The following is a 17613-nucleotide window of genomic DNA, read 5'->3' as shown; positions in this document are numbered from 1 at the left end:
GCCTGTAACCTTACAAGGACATCTATTGAATCCTGGGTAAAGCCAGCTAGAACTCCATATAAATTTGTAGTGATCTTTCCTGAAACATCTCTTCAGGTTGGCAACAGAGGAAGGATTATATTTAGGACATGCAGGGCTAGAAACTGGTTATGCCCATTTTGTCAGAGGCTGGGAGACTCAAAGCTTCAGTTGCTCAGTTTGAAAGAGCCGTTGGTACCTGCCATGCACCCACATGTAGCTTTGATATTGTGGTTGAGCAACAGACCCAAAATCTGGTAGGGTGGGTTGTTGTAAATACTATAAATTTCGGGTAGGTATTTAATTACAATCTTTATAGATTTCTTTCAGAGTTAGCCTATCACCTGGAGAGTTAGATCACAATCACTGCTCGTTCTAACCTGCTAATAGCTGTAATGTCTTCACAAATACATTACAATACAGCAAAAGTATCCAAAAAAATGTTCTGGTTCATTTACAAGACAGCACACGTATACTCTTACATGTCGAGAGTTTAAGCTACAAGACTTATGTCTGTAATAATGACATGTTGATGCAGAGAAAGTACATCACATGACTCTCCTGTCCAATTAAATACAATATGACACATACATACATACATACATACAGGGAGAATATCATGTTTGTACCTTAAGGTGTAGTTCAACTGGCAGCACAGTGGCTCGAAAAATGCTATGAAAATCCCTTTGTCTGGTTCAACCACTGCCCTCCACTCCACTCTGTTCCTCTTAATCATCTATATCATGTACCCTTACAAGTCATCTGTGGAAAACGAGCAACTTTTACGTGTATGTTGTTGACAAGCTTTATTTCTTCTCCAGCAAATCCTCACTTGACAATAAATGTATGAGCAAGAGGTTTTGTCCAGCTTAAAAGCATCAATACAAAATCAAGCCCATCTCATTTAAAAAAATGCATCCTAGCTGCTAATTTCATATCCAATCTGTTAGCTTGGTTGAGTATTTCTACCTCTGCAACACTGTCCTTATCAGCTCTTCATCCCTGTCCCCGCTGTTGTTTCCAGGCTTGAGATAGTGAACATGTAATCTGCCATCCAAAGTAAACCACGATTTATTGCAAACTTCAACATCCACATCCTATCCTATAGTGTAGCGGTTAGCGTAACGCTATTACAGCGCCAGCGACCCGGGTTCAATTCCCGCTGCTGTCTGTAAGCAGTTTGTACGTTCTCCCCGTGTCTGCGTGAATTTCCTCCGGGTGCTCCGGTTTCCTCCCACATTCCAAAGACGTACGGGTTAGGAAATTGTGGGCGTGCTATGTTGGCACCGGAACTCTACTCAAAAGATGCATTTCACAGTGTGTTTCGATTTACATGTGACTAATAAAGTTATCTTATCAGTTCTATTCCACTGCAACAATGACCTTCTGTGCCCCAAAGCATGAATTCAGAATGGTTGTAGTCATTTAAAAGTGCTTTTGCAGCTTCATCCTTCCCTTCCTCTGCAACCTCCTCCAAATATAAATAGGTCATAACACAGATTATGATTTCAAACTGAAAACTTGTGCATAACTATGAATTGTTTATGCAGCAACATATTTTGTGAGAGGCAACAGAAATTCGTAAAACTGATTAAGTAACAATCCAAACTTCCATTCATCATCCCATTTATTTCACTGGAAAAAGTCCTCCGATATAGAAAAATACACGTGAATGGTTGCTATTTTCTGCTTGTAATTAAAGGCAATAGTTGTCTGACAGGATTGACTTGTCACGTGGGAGAAGACAGACATGAACAGGAGGATGTTCTTGTACTGCATATATATATATCCTAGTATGGCATTCAGCTTCAGGATAGAATGGTTTCCAAGTCACTGTGAATGGTGGGGGAAATACTCAAAACCATTTTCCTTATACAAAATTATCTGGCATATAACACAGACCTGAAAATCTCATGAAGCAAAAATTATGCATATGGAAAACAAGGCCTCTCTCCTATCCCAATGCCAACATGAAAATATGAGGTCCAAGGTAAACAACAAGACTTGGAAAATGTAAGAATAATGCATATAATCTTCCTCTTCATCAGTGGTTAATGCACATGAAATTTGATCAGACCACTTTCCTTCAAAGTTTTGTAAGAATACATTTTGACCAAAGGGAAGTAGAAGAGTTTGTTTAGTCTTCAAATGGCTCTGGCTCAATCTTAGACCACTGGTATGACAACCAGCAAAATATGAAAATTGTTGACTGTTACAATATCTTTTAAATCAGATGCTTTTGAAGCCTTTACATCACTGCTGCTAGAAAGCCGAGGGGGAAGTGGAGCTTTCCTGGGAGGGAAGTGGAAAGTCCACAACCTGTGGACTTTCTTCTCCTGTTCAAGGGCAGTCTCCAAGTTATCATAAGTTCTTAAACAACCCCCAAGGGCATTAGACAATTAACTGCTGGTGGCCTGACCTTTATAATGATAAATGCAGCAGCAGCAGCAAACTCTGAGAAAGTGTTGTGTGAACAGCCACCTTGTGATAGTCACAGAATCATACAGCATGGAAACAGGCCCTACACCCCAACTTGACCATGCTGACCAAGTTGCCTGTCTGAGCTAGTCCCATTTGCCCGTGTTTGCTCCATATCCCTCTAAACCTTTCCTAGCCATGTACCTGTCTAAATGTCTTTTAAACATTGCAACTGTACTTGCTTCTATCATTGCTTCTGGCAGCTCATTCTACATGTCCACCACCCTCTGTGTGAAGAAGTTGCTCCTCAGGTCCCCTTTAAACTTTTCCCCTCTCACCTTAAATCTATGCCTTCTAGTTTTAGTTTTAGTTTCCCCCACCATGAGAAAAAGACTATGACCATTCACCTTATCTATGCCGTTAATGATTCTATATACCTCTACAAGGTCACCCCTCAACATCCTATGCTCCAGGGTAAAAATACCAGCCTATCCGGTCTCTCCTTATAACACAAGCCCTCTGGTCCTGGTAATATCCTTGTCAATCTTTTCTGCACCCTTTCCAGCTTAATGACATCCTTCCTATAGCTAGGTGACTTGAACTGCACCCAATATTACAAGTGTGATCTTACCAATGTCTTGTACAGTTGAAACGTAACGTCCCAACTGTTGTGAGAAATCCACATGGCTGTCACGTGACAGTAACGACACTGAGCCCTGCTGGTCGGAGGACAGCATTGCTCCTCTGATCGGAAGTGATACTACTGTCAATCAAGGTGTGGCTCCACCCACCCCTCAGGTGTGAGAGTACCTTTTGCCTCTGAACTTGCCTGACCACTCTGAACTTGCCTGACCATTGGCTGTGGCAGGTACCTTTGTCTTTGACCCCCAAACAATTGGCCCATTTAAATCACTCAGTGAGGCTCCACCCAGCCTCCTAGCACCATAAAAAGGGCTGCAATCCCCTAGCCCTTCCTCTTTGATGACCCCAGGAGTAGTGAGACAACGCTGCAGAGATCACTGGTAAGAGTGCATCACCACATGGGCTGGGAGCATTTCACTCAGACTCCGGGCAGTGTTAGAGCCAGTGCTAGTGTGGGTCAGGCATTGAAGTGTTATATCCTGAAGTTGTACATTGTTATTGTGTGCTTATGTGTATCAGTGTGTGTGTGTGTGTGTGTGTGTGTGTACCTTACCCTAGTTGCGATTCCCTCTCGTGTTCATGGTATCCTGTGTGTCAGTGAGAGTGTGTCTGTTCCCATCCATTCTGTCCTGTGTTTGCCTTTGTGATTAAACTAGATTTGATATCCAAAGCTCGTGTCCAGAGTCCTTGATCCTTAAGGCCGAAAAGAACCATTTCATACAACACCAACTCTCGTGCTCAGTGCCCTGATTGATGAAAGCCATTGTGCCATACACCTTCTTCACCACCCTGTCTACTTGTGTCATCACTTTCAGGGAACTATGAACTTGCACCCCTAGGTCTCTCTATTCTACAACACTCTCCAGGGCCCTGCCATTTACTGTATATGTCCTGCCCTAGTTTAGCTGACCAAAATGCAACACTTCACACTTGTCTGAGTTAAATTCTATCTGCCATTCCTTGGCCCACTTTCTCAGTTGATCTAGATCCTGTTGTAATCTTAGATAATCTTCTTCACTGTCTACTATATCACCAACTTTGATGTTATCCACAAATTTACTAACCATGCTGCCTACATTTTCATCCAAATCATTAATATTGATGACAAGTAACAGTGGACCCAGCACCAATCCCTGCAGCACACCACTGTTCACAGGCCTCCAATCTGAAAAACAACCCTCCAGTAACACACTCTGACTCATACCACCAAGTCAATTATGTATCAAATTGGCTATCTTATCCTGGATCCCATGTGTTCTAACCTCTGGACCAGCCTACCATGTGGGACCTTGTCAAAGAAATGGCAGACAAACTGAATAAGTATTTTGCGTCAGTCTTCACTGTGGAAGACACCAGCACATGCCAGAAATTCAAGGGAGTCAGAGGGCAGAAATGAGTGTAGTCGGTATTTTAAGGAGATGGTGCTTGGGAAGCTAAAAGGTCTGAAGGTGGATAAGTCTACTGGACTGGATGGACTACACCCCAGGGTTCTAAAAGAGGTGGCTGAAGAGATTTTGGAGGCATTAGTAGTGATCTTTCAAGAATCACTAGAGTCAGGAATGGTTCCAGAGGACTGGAAAATCGCAGATGTCACTCCACTCTTTAAGAAGGGAGAGAGGCAAAAAGGGACTTATAGGCCAGTTAGCCTGACTTTGGTGGTTGTTAAGATTTTAAAGTCCATTATTAAGGATGAGGTTTTGGGACACTTGGAAACACATGATAAAATAGGCCGCAGTCAGCATGGTTTACTTAAGGGGAGATTTTGCCTGACAAATCTGTTGGAATTCTCTGAGGAAGTAACAAGCAGGATAGACAAAGGAGAGTCAGTGGATGTTGTTAATTTGGATTTTCAGAAGGCCTTTGACAAGGTGCCGCACATGAGGCTGCTAACAAGATAGGAGCCCATGGTATAATGGGAAGGGTACCAGCATGGATAGAAGATTGGCTGACTGTCAGAAGGCAAAGAGTGGGAATAAAGGGGGCCTTTTCTAGTTGGCTGCTGGTGACTACTGGTATTCTGCAGGGGTCGGTGTTGGGTCTGCTACTTTTCATGTTATATGTTAATGATCTGGATGACGGAATTGATGGCTTTGTGGCCAAGTTTGCGGATGATGCAAAGATAGGTGGAGGGGCTGGCAGTGTTGAAGCAGGGAGTCTGTTGAAGGACTTGGATAGGTTGTGAGAATGGGCAACGAAGTGGCAGATGGAATATAACGTAAGGAAGTGTATGGTCATGCACTTTGGTAGAAGGAATAAAGGCATAGACTATTTTCTAAACGGGGAGAGAATCCAGAAATTGGAGGTGCAAAGGGACTTGGGAATGCTAGTGCAGGATTCCCAAAAGGTTAACTTGCAGGTTGAGGCAGCAGTAAAGAAGGCAAATGCAATGGTAGCATTCACTTCAAGAGGACTAGAATATCAAAGCAAGGATGTAATACTCAGGCTTTATAAGGCATTGGTCAGACCACATTTGGAGTATTGTGAGCAGTTTTGGGCCTCATATCTAAGGAAGGATGTGCTGGCATTGTAGAGGGTCCAAAGAGTTTTAAGAGAATGATCCCAGGGATGAAAGGGTTCATGTGTGAGGAGCGTTTGATGTTTCTGGGCCTGTACTTGCTGGAGTCTAAAGGATGAGGGGGGATCTCATTGAAACCTACCGAATATTGAAAGGCCTGGATGGAGTGGACATGGAGAGGATGTTTCCAGTAGTGGGAGAGTCTAGGACCAGAGGGCACAGCCACAGAATAAAAGGACATCCCTTTAGAACTGAGATGAGGAGGAATTTCTTTAGCCAGAGGGTGGTGAATCTGTGGAATTCATTGCCACAGATGGCTGTGGAAGCCAAGTCATTGGGTATATTTAAAGCGGAGGTTGATAGGTTCTTGATTAGTAAGGGCATCATAGTTACAGGGAGAAGGAAGGAGAATGGAGTTGAGAGGGAAAAATAAATCAGCCATGATCAAATGGCAGAGCAGACTCGATGGGTCGAATGGCCTAATTCTGCTCCTATGTCATATGGTCTTACGGTCTAAAGGCCTTGCTAAAGTCGATGCAAACCATGTCTACTGCCCTGTTTAAGAGTCTGGTGGATAGACACAAGAATATGAAGAGAATAGAGGGATATGGGTCATGTCCAGGCAAAAGAGAATTAGTTTAATTTGGCATCATGTTTGGCACAGACATCATGGGCAAAGGGCCTGTTCCTTTCCTGTACTGTTCTGTTCTTTCTGACCATATAACTTTGGAGCAGTGGGTCACTTATCCCCTTTATCCTACTGTGCTATCTAGTAAAATTACGACCAATCTGACTGTAACTTCAACTCCATATTCCCATCTACCCTTGGTAATCTTTATCCCCACATTTATCATGAATCAATCTACTCTTCCCCTAAACCTTCAAAAACTCTGCTTCCACCACCTTTTGAGGAAGAGAGTTGCAAAAACCTACGATCCTCTGAAAGAAAATGAATGGTTCATCTCTGCCTTCAGTGGGTTAGCCCTTATGTTTTAAACAGAGACCCCTAGTTCTACATTCTCCCTCAAGAGGAAACATCTTCTCCGCATCCACCCCTTCAAAACTCCTCGGGATCTTATCTACTTCAACAAAGTCCACTCTTACTCTTCCAAATTCAAGTCCAACCTGTCCTCATAATCTGTCAATTCCAGGTATTAGTCCAGCAAACCTTCTCTAAATTGCTTTCAATGCAATGAACATCCTTCCTTAAGTAATATAATGAATATTATTATACTAGTAATATTATATTAAATGTGCATATGTAGCTATATCATCATTTCTTATATAAGAAGTATAACCTCTCTACTTTTGTTTTCAATTACAGTGGCAATGAATGATAACATTCTGCTGGCTTTCCTAATTACTTGCTGAGTTGCATCAGCTGCAGAACAAATACTTTAATTTTTGTGTACCACTACAATCTGTCATCTATCCAATGGATGTGAACACACTTTTGGATTTCTGTTGTCAACTCTTCTCAATGTACACCAGTGGGGTATTTAGTAACATCTACGCTGAGGGAGATCTGTAATCATGATCGCTGTGACTCTGTTTTTGTCATGGGACCCACTGTTAACTTTGGGAAACTTCATAAAATGTAACTAGTACACAAAGCAAGGCAATCAGAGAAAAATAATCAGAACAGTTAGAATAAAAGTGATAGATGGAGACAAGGGGAAAGTGTAAGTAAAATTCTAAGACTTGAGAAAAGAGTGTCCAATTCACCTCCCAAGTCCAACTGTTGAGGGACAGTAAAACCATAATATTGGAAATAATTCCAGCAACAGCATTTTCAAATCACAGCTATAAATTTAAAAGTCATGTTATCGTATGAGCACACAACTTGTCTGATCCAACTCTTTCACACTACATGAGCATAATATAGATCTTGAATGACAACTGTTTCCTTGGTTTATTTAGTACTACTCATCAATACACACTGTTTCCTATCCAGTGAATCTGTTCAAACAATTCAACATCCTTGGGGTGAGGAAATACTAAAACATTGTTGATCTTACTCCTTGCTTCAGCAACAGCTAAAATCATAGTTCTAAAAAATGCCATCTTTAAGGAATTAAATTAATCTTGCTTTAACAATGCACCATGTTTTGAGGTAGATTATACTTTCAATAAACACAGCTCTAAATAATTCAATAAGTTTGAATCTGCTACTTTTGTAAAGGACAATGGTATTGACAATGGTCACTCACTCAGGCTGTTGCATTTTCTCTTTTTTTTAAAGACCGTTGGGTTACATGATTCTTTATTTACCTGGTGAAAAAATGTGCTCTTTTCCACAGGATCATTCTGTTTTAATTGGATCTTATCACTGTTGTCTGAAGGCTCCTTTTTCACCTCCACAGTATCTGTTGCTGTTCTCTCGTAGATACTATTGCTGTTGCTCCTGCTGCTACCACAGGGAGGCCCCTCATCCTCCTGTATGACTTGCTGTTGGCAGCATTCTTCCTCTGTCTGCTCTGGGTGTCTTTCAGGCTGTTGAAGCTGCACATGGGGTTTGGAAAGTGTCTACAACAAATAAAGATCTTCATTGGAGATAATTCAAATTGTGCAATGATTCATTTTTACTGCAATATATTTGCTGCAATATAAACAAAGGAAACTCTTTTCCCTTGTTCAACATTATTACGACATTAAAAATAATTACTATGTGGTACATTTTGTGAGTTTCTGCTTCCTGGACAATGCTTTGACTAATGTGATCTTGTATCACGAATTTCTGTGAATTCTGTTAGGTTTGATGGTAGTTAAAATCAAAGATGCAAAGTCATAAAATTATCCCTTATATGTACAGTATGTAAATCTAAATGATTAACAATGATGATTAAGCTATACTATTTCATTAAATGGATAATTTTTTAAATGGTAGAAAGTGTAGATTTTCTGTGACTTATGAAATTATATAATGCAGATGGCCATTCTTGCCTATCCTGCTTCTTTGAAAGAGATATTCAATTAATCCCACATCTCTACTCTTTTGCCATTCCTTGTCAAGCACTTCTTTTCAAGTATATTTTGAATTGTTACTGAATCAGTTTCCACTATTCTTTCATAGAAACATAAATATAGAAATCCATGTCAACAATTATCCAAATTCAGCAACCTGTTTCTTCTTACACCCCATATCCCTTGATCCCTTTAGCCCTAAGAACAATATCTAACTCCTTCTTGAATACATTCATGATTTGGCTTCAACTATTTACTGTGTAGTGAATACCACAGGTTCACCACTCTGGAAGAAGTAATTTTTCCCTATTTTGGTTTTAATTGGCTTATCCCTTTTCCTTAGACTGTGACCTCCACTCTGAGAACACCATCACTGTGTATTATGGGACTTCCAATCTGCTAAGTGGGAGATATTTGGCAGTTCAAAGCTGGCTATTTATGATACAGTTTGGACCACCCACAGTATCACCCCATAATCCGTAATCTGATCACTTCTCTGTTATCAGGCATTCCTCTATCATTGAGAGAAACCAATTCTAAATTAATGTGGTTTGGAGGAGGCATTCCAGGAGAAGTACTGGGAAAATCACAGAGCAAGTTACCTTGCAAAACAGCAACATAGTTACCTACGTGCTAAGCTTTGAAAATAGAAGGCTATAGTCACAGATTTCAGTACTACCTTGCATAATAATTTACCACTTTGCAACCCTGAAACATGCAGTTAAGTATCTTATTGGACAACCAGAAAACCAATAAAGAATAGGCTTTAAGAATATCACCAATCATGGTGGAAATAAGCATACACAAAGATCAACACTGTAATGTTTTATTTAAATATCTAGTCAAAGGTCCGAAATAGATTTTCAAATGTGGTCTTCTCCAAAAGTCCAAACTTCATTGTGCCAATGACCAACTAATTTAATTCAATTCAAATGGCAATAAGAGGTTTTGTACACTTCCTGATGATCTTCACCAATTTTTACAGATGCACCAGAGAAAGCGTCCTATTCAGCTTGGTATGGCAGCTGCTCAGCCCAGTACTGCAAGAAATTACAGAGAGTTGTGAACACAGCCCAGTCTGTCACAAAAACCAACCTCCCCTCCATTGACTCTGTCTACACTTACCGCTGCCTCAGGAAAGCAGCCAACATAATCAAGGACCCCTCCTACCCTGGTTATTCTCTGCTCCCCCGCCTCCCATTCAGGCAGAAGATACAAAAGCTTGACAACACATACCACCAGGCTCAAGGACAGCTTTTAATCCACAGATATAAGACTCTTAAATGGACCCCTTATACGGCAAAGATGAACTCTTCATCTCTCAAATTTCCCTCATCATGGCCCATGCACTTCATTTATCTACCTGCTCTGCACTTTCTCTGTAACTGTAACACTTTATTCAGCATTCTGTTATTGCTTTTCCCTACCTAGATGTAAGTAATTATGGAATGATCGGTCTGGATGGCATGCAGTCAAAAGCTTTTCACTATACCACTGTATGTGTGACAATAATTAACCAATTGCCAAATTCCAATTACAAAAATGGCTACAGTCCTTGAAAATATCCTGGCGATACTGGTGAAGAGGTGCAGCAAAGCTAACAATTCAACTATATTTTATGAATTGACATCACCCAATATTAGTAAATTTGGTAAACTGGTTTATAATTGTTACATGTACAGTGAAAAATTTGTATTGCATGCTGACCATACAGATCATTTCATTACAACAGTGCATTGAGGTAGTACAAGGGGAAACAATAACAGAACGCAGAATAAAGTGTTACAGTTAGTGCAGTGCAGGCAGATAATAAGATGCAGGGCCATAACGAGCTGGTTGTGGAGGTCAGGAGTCCATCTTATTGTACTAGGGGACCATTTGATAGTCTTATAACAAACAGCAGGATAGAAGCTGTCCTTGAGCCTGGTGGTATGTGCTTTCAGGCTTTATATATTCTGCCCGATGGGAGGGGGAAGAAGAGGAAATGTCTGGGGATGGGGTGGGGTCTTTGATTATGTTGGTTGCTATGTTGACAATAACCTTTCCCTGAATGTCAGTAAAACAGAAGTGCTGGTCATTGACTTCAGGAAGGGGGGAGGTAGCGGTGTAGTACTCCTGTTTACATCAACGGTGCTGAGGTTGAGAGGGTTGAGAGCTTCAAGTTCCTCAGAGTGAACATCACCAATAGCCTGTCCTGCTCTAATCATGTTGATGCCATGACCAAGAAAGCTCACCAGTGCCTCTGCTTCCTCAGGAGGCTAAAGAAATTTGGCATGTCCCTTTGACTCTCACCAATATTTATTGATGCACCATAGAAAACATCCTATCCGGATGCATCACGGCTTGGTATAGCAACTGCTCTGCCTGTGATTGCAATAAACTGCAGATAGTTTCACAGCTCAGCACATCACGGATACCAACCTCCCTCCATGGACTCTGTCTACACTTCTCGCTGCCTCGGTAAAGCAGCCAGCATAATCAAAGACTCCACCCACCCCGGACATTCTCTCTTCTCCCCTCTCCCATTGGGCAGAAGATACAAAAGCCTGAAAGCACGTACCACCAGGGTCAAGGACAGTTTCTCTCACACTGTTACAAGACTACTGAACAGTTCCCTAGTACGTTAAGATGGATTCTTGACCTCACAACCCACCTTGTTATGACCTTGCACCTTATTGTCTACCTGCACTGAACTTTCTCTGCAACTGTAACATTTTATTTTGCACTCTGTTTTGTTTTATCTTGTACTATCTCAATGCACTGTTGTAATGAATTGATCTGTATGAACGGTAATGCAAGACAAGTTTTTCACTGTGCCTCTGTACATGTGACAATAATAAACCAATTTATCAATTTATCGAGGCAGTAAGAAGTGTAGACAGAGTCCATGGAGGGGAGGCTGGTTTCTGTGATGTGTTGAGCTGTGTCAACAACTCTCTGCAGTTTCTTGCGGTCATGGGCAGAGCAGTTGCCATACCAAGCCATGATGCATCTGGATAGGATGCTTTCTGTGGTGCATCAATACAAATTGGTGAGAATCAAAGGGGTCATGCTAAATTTCTTTAGCCTCCTGAGGAAGTAGAGGTGCTGGTGAGCTTTCTTGGCCATGGCATCTGCATGGTTGGACCAGGACAGGCTATTGGTGATGTTCACTCTGAGGAACTTGAAGCTCTCAACCCTCTCAACCTCAGCACCACTGATGTAAACAGGAGTGTGTGCACCCCCCCCCCCTTTCTGAAGTCAATATAATGGAATATCATGCAATATCTTGGAAGATTAACTGTATGTCATCAGACACAAAACAAAATAGGATACAGGTCTTTATATCTGTATATAAAATAGGGAGCAGCATATGAAGGGGAGGAAATTATATATGGACAATCAAAGCTATATAATATATAAAGAATAATGCCATTCTGCCTAACCAACTTGACCCATCAATTATTTCTTCAACCAGAACCCCTACCAAACTCCATGATATGAAAATAGATGCAAATGTATGATGTTATGAGGAAATTGTGATTCTACAACAGGATATGAATAGATCAAGTGATTGGGCGAAAAACTGGTATATGTCTTTTAGTGCGGGGAAGTGTGAGGTCTTGTACTTCGGTAAGAGGAATCAAAAGGTGGATTATTATCTAAATCGAGAGATACTACAAATGAGTGAAGTTCAGAGGGATTTAGGTGTTCTGGTGCATGAATCACAAAAAGTTAGCAGGTAGGTCCAACATGTAGATAAGAAGGCAAATGGCATGTTGGCCTTTATTGCAAAGGGGTTGGAGTTTAAGAATAGGTGTGGGGTCGGTGGTGTTATAGTTGTACAGGTTGTTGGTGAGGCTGCACCTGGAGGACTGTGCACAGTTTTTGTCGCCTTACCTAACAAAGGATATCGTACAATTGGAAGCAGTCCAACAGAGATTCACTAGGCTAATTCCTGAGATGAGAGGGTTATCCTGTCAAGAGAGGCTAAACAGTTTGGGTCTATATTCCTAGGAGTTCAGAAGATTGAGGGGTGATCTAATTCAAACATAAGAACCTAAAGGCACTTGACAGGGTATAAGTCAAGGTGTCTTCACTGATGGGAAAGTTGCAAACAAGGGGATGTAGCTGCAAAATAAGGGGCTGGTCATTTAAAACTGAGATACATGGAAACTTCTCTCAGAGGGCAGTGAACCTCTAGAATTCTCTGCCACTGAGGATGGTGAAGACCAGATCATTAGATATATTTGATGTAGAGTTGGATAAATATTTGAAAGATTGAGGAATTGAGGGTTATGAAGAACGGGAGAGAAACAGGAACCTAAAAGAGGAGTTGAGGCCAGCAGAGGTCAGATCCTATTGGGGCAGGCTTGAGGTGCCTGGTGACTAACTCCTGCTCCTATTTTCTTGTGTTCCTCTGTTCCAGAGGAAACTACTTTTCTTCACTGAAGGAGAGGGAACATAATTCGAAACAGGAAATCTTCAGTAATTTTGCATATGTATCAAGATGAACTCTCAGATTAGGAGCAATTCTAGTTAGTGCAAATGTGAAATTATGGAACGTGCTTGCTGAGAGTGCTTATTAGAAATTCAAGGAGTCTGATCCTGAGTTCAATCTACTAATTGTAATGCACCAGCATCATGGATTTATAAACTCAACCTGTGTCAATTTATACAAAACAAAGCACATCACTCAGATCCAAAAAAAGGAACAGCTAATCACTCTGCACTGAAGTATCATTTCCATTCCCTGCAACATCTGCCATTGACAGAGAGGAAGAAAATTGCTCAATCAGTGCCAAATATATTAGTGTTATGGACAGCTAAGGCTGGGTCTGATTTGAGATTGTTGAAGTCCTTTTCAGTTAGGTTGTTTAACAGTGATCCATCAACCCACTTACAAGGGAAAACTGCTTCCAGAAGTTGCTGGTAATCATTTCTGTAGCTATGAAAACCATTCTGTGGATGGTGGTTTCTAGAGCATTGAACTAATACCAAATGGGTTCTCTAGTAAGTTGGTAAGCTGATTACAGCCCTGTGATTGAAGACAAAAAATGCTCCTGACGATTCCAAATAGTCCATTGATTGGCATATGTTTGGCAAATGCTACCTCTGCTAGAGAAGAACAAGAGACAATACGGATAAAATGGGACAGTTCTAAAGCAAATGCGGGAACAGAGCAATGTGGGTGCATCTGCACATAAATTTTTCAAAGTAGCAGGATATACGAGAGAGCAGTTAGTAAAGCATTGTAGATCCTTGACTTCCTAAACAGAAGCATGGAATAGAAAGGTAGTTGGGTTATGTATAACAATGGTTTGGGAACATTTGTAGAATTGCATCAAGTTCTGTTCAGCCTACTTTAGGAATGTTGTAAAGGTCTTAGACAGGGTACAGAAATGATTTACGAGGATGTTTGCAAGAATGAAGGATTTCAGCAATGAGGTTCGACGGGTTGTTTTCATTGGTGCAAGGAAGGTTGAGGGGAGATTTGAATGAAGATCATGCTGTGTTTAAACAGAGTAAATAGAAGAAGCTGTTCCCATTGGTGGATGATTCATGGAGCTGGGGAAATAGATTTGAAGTGTTAAGCAAAGGATGCTGGTTAAACACAGAGAGTGGTTTTGATCTGGAACACAATGCCTATAAGATGTTATGGGAACAGAGTCAATCCTGAACTTCAAAAGGGAATTGGATAAGAATCTGAGTGAGAATAATTTACAGAAATACAGAAAGAGTGGGAGAACTGGAGTAACCAGATTTCTCTTCAAAGAAACGGTATGAGCTTGATGGCTGGAATGGTGTCATTCTGTACCAAACAATTTCAAGATCGTATGAATATGTTATTTGCCTCATTAAAGTCTTAAAATAACCTCTAAAAATTAAATGACTTCATATTTATAGGTGCTTATGAATCGCACAGTGATATAATAATACCAGTACTGCAAATTAAGGAAGTAGACCACTGAAGATATAAAACTTGAAGGCAACCCTGTCACTTTAATTATAGCATTTCATCAAACAAAAGTTAATATGCTCCCAAAGCTTTGCTCAAAAAAGTGTTTTACTCTATAAGCCTACATCAATTCCCATTTTTCATGTACAACTAGTTCAATTCAGGAAATTAAACTGTACATAATTTACAGGACTCTCTCAGCTACAGAGAGAGAAAAGGAATGCAACTAAATGAGTCATTGAATGACTGCAGGAGTCTTAGTAGAAAGCACATCAAAGAAAGTAATACCTGTCTGTCTCAGCAGGTGGGAGACATATCTTAGTTCTTGGCCCAAGAACATAGGGCCTGTGAAAATATCATGCAGGGAATAACTTTTTATATTGTTATCAATGAATAGTTCAACACATCTTTTAAAATCCCTGTGTTCTTGTAAAAACCTGGGAGTAGTGCAAACAAGCACCAATTCAAAAGGTTGGCGTGCAAATCAATAGTTCACGAATGAGAACTATAACAAGAGGTGACTGAAAACCATGATCAAAGATTTAGGTATGTAATGATATTTAAACCCAATTTCCTCAGTGAATTTATTCATTGATCAACGGAGCCATGTGGGTAGAAGAAATTCCTTGTTCAATACACAGCCTATGATGAATGGTAAGACAACAATGACCACAATAATGGGCATTAATCTCACAAATTTAACACAAGAAAGCACCTACGATGCTCCTCAGAAGCACAGATGAAAAATGTACTGTCAAAGAGGGACATAATGAGGGATGATTAAAAGATAGTGTTGAAAGAATATCCATTATGAAGAGAGAGAAAGAGAGTTGGAAAGGTGGGAGCTCCAGAGTTTCAGTCTACGTGGCTAAAAACAAAAATGCCAATGGACCGACAAAGAGAGAGTCAGCGATGGGCACTAGACCAGAGGTGGATTTCTCAGAGGGATGAATGCAGTTGAAGGAAAGGCTGAGAATTTCAAATCTGAGATGATGGAGGTTTGGGGTCAGCAGACACAGGGGTTAAAGGACTTGGCATAGTGTTAGGATATGAACAGCCAAGTTTCAGGACTTCAGTAGCAGAAGCAAGGACTGCGATAGGTAATGTTTCAAAGCCAGAATGTGCTGTATTCATAATAGATTGGATAAGGGGTGGAAGGTCAACTTGGCGTCAAAAAAGACACTGAGATTAGACATAATCTGGTTCAGCCTGTGACAGTGGTGGGGAAGAGGGTGGTGAATATCTGGGATGAGCTGCCAGAGGAAGTAGTGGAAGCAGATACAGTTACAATATTTAAAAGGTGTTTGGGCAGGTTCTTAGATAGGAAAGACATGGAGGGATACAGGCCTAATGTGGACAAATGGAATTAAAGTAGACAGGCATCATGGTCAGCATGGATGAGGTGGGCTGAAAGGGCCCGTTTCTGTGCTGTACGTTTCTATGATCCTATTATCAGCTTTTGCATTAGTATGGAGACCTTACCTCTTGCTGTTTATGATAGTTGAATAAATGAGAACCACAATTCTCTAAAGCTGCCGGATTGTCTCCACTATAGGAAAATGTCAGCTTCAGATACATTTATGCTAAAAGGGTTCACGATTGGCTAGAGAAGTTTGTGAAAAGTGGCTTTCCGCACATGTATGCACATTTTAAATGGCAATTATGACAAATTATTGACTTAAAGCAAGCTCTGACCTTGTTCAACTGTATCTGCTGCTGGTATTGCTTCTGTTTTTCCAAGAATTCTTGATGTTGCTGTTGAACAACCAGCTGTGCCAACGCTTGTGTGTTTTGTGGGAGTGGAGCAGAGTGTGTTCGATTAAGTGGTCTGTGGCGTGGCAGCTTATTTGCAGCTCTAAGAGTTGGTGACAATTTCTCGCCCACTGGTATCAATGCAGAGTGAACATGAAGAGGAACCATACCTAAAATACAGTACAATAGTTAGTTTAAGAGTAGCTTGGAGATGTTAATTTATAATGCCACATTCTTTCAAATTGGAGACAACTACAACAGGCATTGGAGCTATGGGAACTAAATTCAATTCAGAGTGTAAAATGAAACACTTATTTGGAAACCTTTCAATGTAAGGAGTGGGAGCATTTTTTTGAACTTTTGTTGTCAGAGACTGCCCAGGCACGGGAATCCTGAAGACAGCATGTTGAATAACCTTGTGTTTCCCAGTTCACCAAATTCAGGCATTTCTAGGGCTTCTTACATGCAGACACAAGAGACTGCAAATGCTGGAATCTGGAGCAAAAAATGACAAGCTGCTGGAGGAACTTAGTGGGGCAGGCAGCAGCTGTAGAGGGAAATGGACAGTCGACAATTCGGGTTGAGATTCTTCATCTGGACTGTATCTACTTTGGATTCACTGACCTTCTCCAATACAAACACATAGATCCCTTGACCACATAATATTTCATTTAGACATCAAAATACCTACTTCTGTGCACTGATATCAAAATTTGTAAAGCCCAATTTTGATAATGTTATGATGGAGATTTTGAAAGTTTCAAGTTAACTCAAGTTATAGAGTATGCCACAATAAAGAGAATTTTAAAACATGCAGGAGAATTGTTTTCATTGTCCAGATATCTGTGATTCTGATATCAGGTGACATTGGGGTCATGCTGCATTATAAATCTGTATGTAAATCTACACCAGTTCACTGCTGGCATAAATTTAGGAAACATTTTTTTTAAACGGGGAGCAAACAGAGGTGACTCATTGAATAAAAGAGGGTTGTATAAAATTCATTGTATTAATGGCTCTTTCCTGTTCATTTTTCTTAACCACATGACTTCTTCCTCTTCTAGCATCTGTCCAAAACTCTTTTGAAAACCACAACTGAAACTGTGTCTACCACCTTTCAGATAGTGCACTGCATTCCACTGTACACCGACTTTCCTCATGATGCCTCTTGTTCTTTCAACAAATACTTTTTTTAAAATTTGAGACCATTAGTTACTGACATGTCTGGCACAGGATATGTTTCTTTAAAATCAATGAAGGGCATTCAAGATTTGGAATACCTCTATCAAATCTGCTTAACGTTCTATGTTCTAAGGTCTTTCCTCATAACTAGACCCTTCATACTTGATACCATTCTATTAAACTT

The 17613-nt window shown here is 40.6% G+C and overlaps 1 protein-coding gene across 3 annotated transcripts in view; it reads right to left on the bottom strand.

Annotated features, from left to right (window-relative positions):
• Nucleotides 1-17613, bottom strand: part of LOC127570330 (histone deacetylase 9-like) — a 476207-nt gene that overhangs the window by 72451 nt on the left and 386143 nt on the right. For all 3 annotated transcript variants that reach the window (XM_052015776.1, XM_052015777.1, XM_052015778.1), the window contains 2 exons: nucleotides 16191-16417; nucleotides 7865-8119 (listed from right to left, as the gene is read on the bottom strand). In XM_052015776.1, the coding sequence (XP_051871736.1) occupies nucleotides 7865-8119; nucleotides 16191-16417 (482 nt within the window). The remainder of the gene's footprint in view (nucleotides 1-7864; nucleotides 8120-16190; nucleotides 16418-17613) is intronic.

The sequence above is a fragment of the Pristis pectinata genome, chromosome 5 (genome assembly GCF_009764475.1).
Source record: "Pristis pectinata isolate sPriPec2 chromosome 5, sPriPec2.1.pri, whole genome shotgun sequence".
Lineage (NCBI taxonomy): Eukaryota > Metazoa > Chordata > Chondrichthyes > Rhinopristiformes > Pristidae > Pristis > Pristis pectinata.
This window is presented reverse-complemented; position numbering and strand designations above follow the sequence as displayed.